The 8,702-nt window shown below is 40.4% G+C and overlaps 1 protein-coding gene across 1 annotated transcript in view; it reads left to right on the forward strand.

Moving 5' to 3' along the window:
* Positions 1 to 8,683, forward strand: part of LOC106875646 (citrate synthase, mitochondrial) — a 51,364-nt gene extending 42,681 nt beyond the window's left edge. Inside the window, exons 7-10 of the mRNA XM_014923884.2 lie at positions 837 to 966; positions 3,595 to 3,696; positions 6,121 to 6,330; positions 8,257 to 8,683. Of these exons, the coding sequence (XP_014779370.2) occupies positions 837 to 966; positions 3,595 to 3,696; positions 6,121 to 6,330; positions 8,257 to 8,421 (607 nt within the window). The 3' untranslated portion in view covers positions 8,422 to 8,683. The remainder of the gene's footprint in view (positions 1 to 836; positions 967 to 3,594; positions 3,697 to 6,120; positions 6,331 to 8,256) is intronic.
* Positions 8,684 to 8,702: the final 19 nt, after the last annotated feature.

An 8,702-nucleotide genomic window follows, 5' to 3' on the forward strand; every position in this document is an offset into this window, starting at 1 on the left:
AATGGGTGCTTATTCTATTGGTCTTTCTGGCCAGACAGCTAAGTTATGGGGGCATAAGCACACACCAATACAAGTTGTCAAGTGGTGCTGGGACACCCACATAAAATGAGCTTTCAGTTTCTATCTACCAAATCCACTCACAAGGCTTTGGTTGGCCTAAAGCTATAGAAGATACCCAAGGTGCCACGCAGTGGCGCTGAACCTTGAACCATGTGGTTGGGAAGCAAACTTCTCAGCATGCAGCCATGCTTACACTTTTTTTCTTTTTACTTTCTGATTCTCAATAAAGGAGCAATATTCATGATTTTTGCAGGCCCTCTAAAATTTAAGTAAAAACCACTCAGGCTCTAGGATGTCAGTCTGTATAATGTTAGATGTTCAATCTGTTTATGTATTTTGATATTTTGAAACTAATAGTAGCAATGGATTGGTGCAGTTTTTATAACTATAAAATAATGAACAATATACTATTTATTTGTATATCTGTCTTTTCTCTCTCTCTCTCTCTCTTTTGAAGAATTTTAGTTGAATAAATTAACCCTAAGGCTTTTTTTAAAAAACCTATTACTTATCCTATTGATTTCTTTTGCCAAACTACCAAGTTACAGGGATGTAAATGCACCAACATCAGTTGTCAAGCAGTGGTGGGAGACAGACACTCACATATACAACTTCTTTCAGTTTTCATCTACCAAATCCAATTTATGCATTTTGATATTTTGAAGCTAATAGTGGCAATGGTGCTGTTTCTTTTATAAGTATAGAATAATTAACAGTGAATCTACTATTTATTTGTATATCTGTCAATCTCTTCATCTTTTCTCTCTCTCTTTCAGTGATCATGAAGGAGGCAATGTCAGTGCCCATACAACTCACCTTGTAGGCAGTGCCCTTTCTGACCCTTATTTAGCATTTGCAGGAGGAATGAATGGTCTTGCAGGGCCACTTCATGGACTTGCTAATCAGGTGACTTTATAACTACCATTACTCAGTATTTTTTTATTTTACTTCTATTTTTCCTTTTACTTTCTTTATTTGTTATTGAGTGAAGGTGCATAGCTCAGTGGTTAGAATGTTGGGCTTACAATCGTGAGGTTGTGAGTTCAATTCCTGGACTGGACTGTGTGTTGTGTTTTTGAGTGAGACACTTTATTTCATGTTGCTCCAGTTCTACTGAGCTGTAGAAATGAGCTGCAGCGTCACTGGTGCCAAACTGCATCAGTCTTTGCTTTCCCTTTGGCTGGTGTGCATGGATGGTATGCTAGTTTTCCATAAACAATGTTGCCTGGACTTGTGCCTCCGAGGGGAACTTTCTAGGTGCAAGACCAAAGGGGTCTTTACCCTTTTATCATGTGTGTGTGTGTGAGAAAGTGCATGGCTCAGTGGTTAGAGCATTGGGCTCAAAATCATGAGGTTGTGAGTTCAATTCCTGGACCGGGTTGTGCTGTGTTGTCTTTCATGACTGGAGTGGGCTCTTTCTACCTTGGTTATTTGTGTGGAATTTGTTGTGAACTCATTTCTGGATTCAAATATTCAATTTCTGCTGAAACTAACTTTGCCTTTCGTCCTTTGGAGGTTGATGATTACCAGCCAAGTAGCCCTTATCTCCTCCAGCCAATTCATTATATTCATCATTGGTAAGATGGCTAAATCATTAGTGCATTGCAGAAAATGCTGACTGGCATTTCTTCCAGCTATTTTCATTCTGAGTTCAAATAATGCTGAGGTCAATGGTCTGAACCAACTCTCTTCCCCTAAAATTGCTGGCTTTTTGCTGAAATGTGAGACTATTATTTATCATCATCATTGTTGTTTAACATCCAATTTCCATGCTGGCATGGTTTGGATTGTTTAACTGAGAACTGGCAGGCCAGGAGGCTGCACCAAGCTTCAATCTGATTTGGCAAAGAGCCAATAACATTAAGGTGGTGAGCTGGCAGAATGAGCACTCTGAGCGAAATGTTTAGAGTTAAACTAGCAAAAAGCCAAAATCCTAGTAAGAAGGCAGACAAATCACAAATCCCTTCAGGTAGATGCCCTTGTTCAATCTGTAGAAAAGATGTAGGTAGAAACTCCATAAGATGCACCCAGTGTAAGCTTTGGACACACAAAAGGTGCAGCAATATCAAAGGAAGGTTAACAGGGACGCTAACCTTTGTATGTGGTAGGTGCACAGGTGCCATAAATGCTGAAGATGTGCCAGTAGAGAAAGCTAGAGGTAGTAGATAGCTCTTGGTATCTAGGTGACCAGGTTAGTGGTGGAGGTGTATGTTCCAAGAGCATAGCTGTGAGAATAAGATTAGGCTGGGCAAAGTTCAGAGACGTCTTACCCCTGCTGGCAACAAAGGGCCTCTCTCACTCAGAGTGAAAGGTAGATTGTTTGATGTTTGTGTGCGAACAGCTATGCTGCATGGCAGTGAAACATGGGCTGTTACAGCCGAGGACATCTGTAGACTTGAGAGAAATGAAGCCAGTAATGCTTCACTTGATGTGCAATGTCAGTGTACATGTTCAACAAAGTGTAAGCATCTTGAGAGAAAAGTTAGGCATAAGAGGAATCAGATGTGGTGTGCAAGAGAGAAGACTGTGCTGGTATGGTCATGTGATGCATATGGATGCGGACAGCTGTGTAAAGCGGTGCTGATCTGTAACTGTAGGGGGAACCTGTAATAGGGATAGACCCAGGAAGACATAGGATGAGGTGGTGAAGAATGATCTTCAAACTTTGAGCCTCACAAAAGCAATGACTAGTGACTGAGACCTTTGGCGATGTGCTGTGCTTGAGTGGACCCTTCAAGGCAAGTGCACATGTGCTGGTGGCACATAAAGAATCAAAATCTGAATGTTGGGCCTCACAGAGGCAAAACAGTTGAGTTCCTTCCAAGCATTGGGCCTCATGGAAGTAAAACAGCTGAGTCACTTTTGAGTCCCAGGTGTCACAGAGGTGAGGTGGCTGAGTTCCTTCTGAGTGTCAGGCCTCATGGAGGCAAAGTGGCTGAGTTTTTTTCAAGTGTTGGGCCTCACGGAGTTAATGACCAAGGCCTTTGGCATTGTGTTGTGCTTGAGAAGAAGACCCATTGAGCCGAGCAAAATTGCAGTCGTGGCAGATACTAATGTCACACAAATTGGCATCCAAGCTGGTGGCACGTAAACGCACCCCAGTGTCATGCAAATGGCACATAAACGCACCCATTATATTCTCGGAGTGGTTGGCGTTAGGAGGGGGATCCACTCGTAGAAAATCATGCCAAATCAGACTGGAGTCTGGTGCAGTCCCTCACCTTGCCAGCCCAGTCAAACCGTCTGACCCATGCCAGCACGGACACCGGACGTTACATGATGGTGATAGTCCATTGCAGGATTACTCATTTTTGTCAGCTGAGTGAACTGGAGCAACGTGAAATGAAGTGTTTTGCTCAAACCAGGAATTGAAACCACAATATTGCAATCATATTAGTCCAACACCCAAACCACTAAGCCATGCACTTCCACCATGATATAGCTTCTGATGTTTTTCTGTCTGTTTCTTAGCGGTGTGTGTGTATGTGAAAACATACATTATCTCTATGTGTTTAAAATTTATGAATATTTCAGGAAGTCCTCGTGTGGTTGACGAAGTTACAGCAGCAACTTGGCGGTGAAGTTTCAGATGATCAGCTAAGGGAATTTATATGGAACACCTTGAAATCTGGGCAGGTAAGTTTGCAACAGATGAAGATTATAAGAACCAACATGTCTACAATTAACGGTCTCTTGTTTTTTACTCGCAAGACAGGAATGAGAGAACCTTTGAATTATATCGATCACACATGTGTTTTGCTGTTTGAGGACACTCGAAAATACATACAGCTAAGTCATACTCCATGACTGGTGTAGCAGCACCATAGTCAACTGCTGCAAGTAGAAAGGTGAGGCTTTAGATAGAAATAACTATAAGGGTTTCAAATTATTGGATCAGGTGATAAAAGTTACAGAGAGGGCCACAGCCCAACAAATTAGGGAGAGAGTTAGGCTAGATGAGATGCAGTTTGGTTTTGTCCTAGGCAGAAGCACCACTATATTTCTGGTAAGGCAACTACAGGAGAAATATATAGCCAAACATTAAACCTCCGTACTTGGCTTTTGTTGACTTGAAGAAAGCTTTTGACAGGGTCCTCCAATCCTTTATGTGGTGGTCAATGTGGAAACTGGGGATAGATGAGTGGTTGGTAAGAGCTGTACAAATGCTGTACAGAGATGCTGTCAGGAAGGTGAGGGTTGGCAACGAGTATAGTGAAGAATTCCGAGTAGAAGTAGGGATTCACCAAGGATCAGTCCTCAGCTCCTCTTATTTGTCACAGTCCTCCAGACAATAACAGAGGAATTCAAGACAGGCTGCCCCTGGGAGCTCCTCTATGGTGATGACTTTGCCCTAATAGCTGACTAACTGGCAGGACTAGAGATGAAGTTCAGGGTGTGGAAGCAAAGATTAGAATTGAAGGGCGTAAGGGTCAACCTTGCAAAAACCAAAGTCTTAGTAAGTAGGAAGGCTGTCAAACCACAATCCCTTTCAAGTACATGGCCCTGCTCAATCTGTAGAAAACGTGTGAGTAGAAACTCCATATGATGTGCCTGGTGATGGACCTCATTGACGTAGAGGGATCATTGTCAATCATGGCCTGGGTCTCAGCAACAAATTCAGGAGTTATTTTCTTATCAGAACAATCGGAGTGGTTGGTTTTAGGAAGGATATCCAGCTGTAGAAACTGCGAAATCAGATTGGAACCTTGTGCAGCTTACCATTTTTCTGTGAAACCGTCTAACTCATGCCAGCATGGAAAATGGACATTATATGATGATGATGATAATGTTGATGATACACACACACACACACACACACACGCATGCACGCACACATAAATAAATGACAACTGGTGTTTACTTGTTTACATCCTTGTAACTTAGCAATTTGGAGAGACCATTAGAATAAGTACCAGGATCAGTTTGTTTGACTAAAATCCTTCAAGACAGTACCCCAGCATGGCTGCAATCAAATGACTGAAACAAGTAAAAAAAATGAATGCTGGAGGAAGAAGTGAAGCCAGTGTTTCAAGGGAAATGACTTTGACAATTTCTTCATGTCAGTAGTTACATATTGTGCGTGTGTTTGTGTCTGCGAGTGAGAGAAGGAGAGAGATACGTTACAAATTATATGTTGATGTAATTTATATTTAATATATGTGTGTGTGTGTATGCACATGTTTGTTTAATCTTAATTACAACCAAAATCTCCAATGTCATTATCCTTTCAGGGTCAATAAGTACCAGTTGAGCACTGAAGATGATGGAATTGACTTGCCCCTAAAATTGCTTGCTTTGTGCCAAAATTGGAAGCCATTATTATTATTATTATTATCAATTTGAATCTGGCCCTTATTCTTGGTCGAATTTATGTGAGCAGCAGGCTACTACCTTGTAACCTTTGGTTTCCACAAGCTTTGAAAAGTCTTTCAAGTGCTTAAAACCCTTCTGATAATCTTTCTTCTTCCTGTGACCCAAACTTTTTCCAGAAGCTCTACAGGACATTCCTTTCCAGTCTCATTGAACTAATGTCTGCATTTTTACTCACAGTTCCTAATGCACCAATTTTTACAGACACGACCTTTACAGTTTTCATATACTAATTGCTTGCAATTTTAAATGTTATGGGATTATACTTTTTGAAATTTCCCATCCTCTTTCTTTACAATCCTGGAATCAAACGAACATGGTGGATCAATTAGTAAGCAACTTTACTTTTAATTATTATTATTAGACTGGTGAGGCTGACTGGATCAACTCTATGCTTTTCTAAGCAAGAAGAAAGAAACTGAAAGAGAGCACATTCACATGCCAGGATGGTAGAGTAACCTGGGATTTTTGTGTGGGATTTACTCAAGATTACCCTAAGTGAACTGCCCCACTATTTGGGATTGTGATTGTTATTTATTTCTCTAATTTCTATTATATATCCTTTTTTATATTTCTTTCCCTGTGATCGATGTAAACCCAACCTTTTTTGTTTTGTTGTGTGTGCTGTCATCCATCCTTTGATATTGTCCTTCATTATTATTATTATTATTATTATTATTATTATTCCAGGTTGTGCCAGGCTATGGGCATGCTGTGTTACGGAAAACAGATCCCCGCTATACCTGCCAACGTGAGTTTGCCCTGAAGCATCTACCTGATGACCCTCTATTTAAACTGGTGTCGCAGCTCTACAAAGTCGTTCCAGACACACTTATGCAGCATGGAAAAGCCAAAAACCCCTGGCCCAATGTTGACGCACACAGTGGTGTATTACTTCAGGTATAGTTCACTTGGGGCATTTGTGTTGTTGTTGCTGTTTAGCTACCAGGTTGGCTCTGATAACACTGTAAGGGGACTGGGATGCATCTAGGTCATCACTCCTGGTTGCCCATCAGCTGACACTTTTTAACCACTTGGATATCAGAGACTTGTGCATTGAAACCACCTGGAGATTTCATCTCTTTGTAACTCTTCTCTGTTGACTCAGCTTTCTGACTTGTACTTAAGGAAGAAATAATTTTGGTTGTCATGGTACTTGAGATTTTGAACTGACTGTTGTTGTTTAGCCCCAGGACAGTTTTGAATGAGTACACCAATCATCAAAGGAACTCTAGTCATGGTCATATAGACTATTTTTATATTTAGGACAACTTTGTGTAATAAAGTTGTTCTTTTTATAGGATAAAGTGATTTCAGGACAGTTTTGCTACAATTTCTTGCCAATTGAATAACTTTGTAGGGGACTTTTCTTCCCCCATTGGACTCAATTATAGAAGCTAGTTGTGTGTGTGTGTGTGTCCGAAGCCGAAACAGACTCTGGAACGTGGTGCAGCCCCTGGCCTTGCCAGTTCCTGTCAAATCATCCCATGCCTGCATGGAAAATGGACGTTAAAAGCTGAGGATTTTACAAAACCATTCATGCATGCTTACATTACTAAAACAAAGTTAAAGTCTGGTCTTAGTGTGACCAATGGTGTGATATCCTCGAAAGCTGTAATCTTGTGGACAGCTCATCAGACTGTATACAAAGACAGATTTAACTTTTTCACCTCATGGAGGCAGAGAAACGCTAGGACAAGAGGGGGTGAGCGGTGGGGGTGGAATTGATGATGTGTTATCTGCCCTGGACCAGAGGGAAAATGGAAGCTAGGATCTTTCATTTAGGTCTTACATTAGCTTGAACAGCATATGGGGTGACCTAATTTTCCATTAGGTAGCGCTTGAAATGAACATGTTTTGAGAGAATTTCTCTGATCATTTAATGTGCCAGGCTTATTATAGTTTTAAGAAGTTTGGTTCACTCTTTCAAGTGGTGCTTCTGCAACCACTAGTCATCTTTCAGAGTCCCAGAAAAACGTTTTGTCATGTCTTTAGACAGCCATATGTGGTACCTGTAAGACTAAGCACCTGTAAGACTAAGCCTTCCATATGAAATCAGAATTCTTAAAAGCTATGTTAAGCTTGGCATGTTATATAATTTTCTCAAAATGTGTTCATTTTAATCGTTACCTACTAGAAAATTGGTTCTCTGCGTTTGCTGCTAAAGCTAATAAGAAGCCTTAACGAAATAGATTCAAGCTTCCATTTACCCTCTGGTCCAGGGGAGATAACCCGTCCTCGAAAGTTTTTTTTTCTCCTCTGTGAGGTGAAAGTTAAATTTGTCTTTGCAAGAAATATTTCCTCTGCCTATGGAAGCGAAGCTCTAGGTGTCTGAACTTGCCAATGATGGTTTGACCAGTTTTGCTTGAGAAATTTTTCTGTTGCTGATTGCACTTGAATCTAGGCAATCAAGATCAGCCAATTCCAAGCAAACTGCACAAAAATTAGCAAAGCAGTTCAACTCACACCTCGACCATATAACACTGTCGCGAATTACGAAATGTGTCTAAAATTCGTTAGTAGGTCTCTTCATCAAGTGACCATTTCTCAGCTCTAATCAAAAAGTTTCCTTCTGCCAAACATTGAAAATTAGACTTGCTACCAAACCTTTCCTGGGTGAAATCATCACAAGTGAAGAAAAGTAGATTCTCTATGATTGTAAACTATGAAAATTCTAAATAATAGAAAAGTTACAAGGGGTTATATGGGGTGCTTAAACCAGTATTTCGTCGGACTTCTTAAAGCTTTGAATTATGTTTCCTAAAATATGTAACACAGCAACTCCCTGTAAATGTTATCTCATGTTTCTCTCTCTTTCTTTTTCAGTACTACAATCTAAAGGAAATGAATTACTACACAGTACTGTTTGGTGTGTCTCGTGCCCTGGGTTGCATGGCATCACTTATCTGGTCCCGAGCACTTGGTCTTCCCTTGGAACGTCCAAAATCCTTTGATATCAAGCACTTGAAGAAGCTGGCTGGCGCTGCATAATAGTCTACTATGCCCTTCCCCATCCCTTCTCTTTCTCTTCTCTCTCTCTGTCTTTTCTCCCCCACTCACTTCAGTCACTTATTAAATATGGGACAGGCAAAAAACTGTTCTTCATTGAGATTATGGCATCAGCATGAACAGATATAGATGTGTGCATGCATGTATTTTGTGTATTTGTGTTGCACATTTATATATGTATGTATGTACATGTGTTTATATGTGTTCATACATACACTATATGCTTGCATATATATATATATATATATATATATATATATATA

The sequence above is a fragment of the Octopus bimaculoides genome, chromosome 27 (assembly GCF_001194135.2).
Source record: "Octopus bimaculoides isolate UCB-OBI-ISO-001 chromosome 27, ASM119413v2, whole genome shotgun sequence".
Taxonomy (NCBI): Eukaryota; Metazoa; Mollusca; class Cephalopoda; order Octopoda; family Octopodidae; genus Octopus; species Octopus bimaculoides.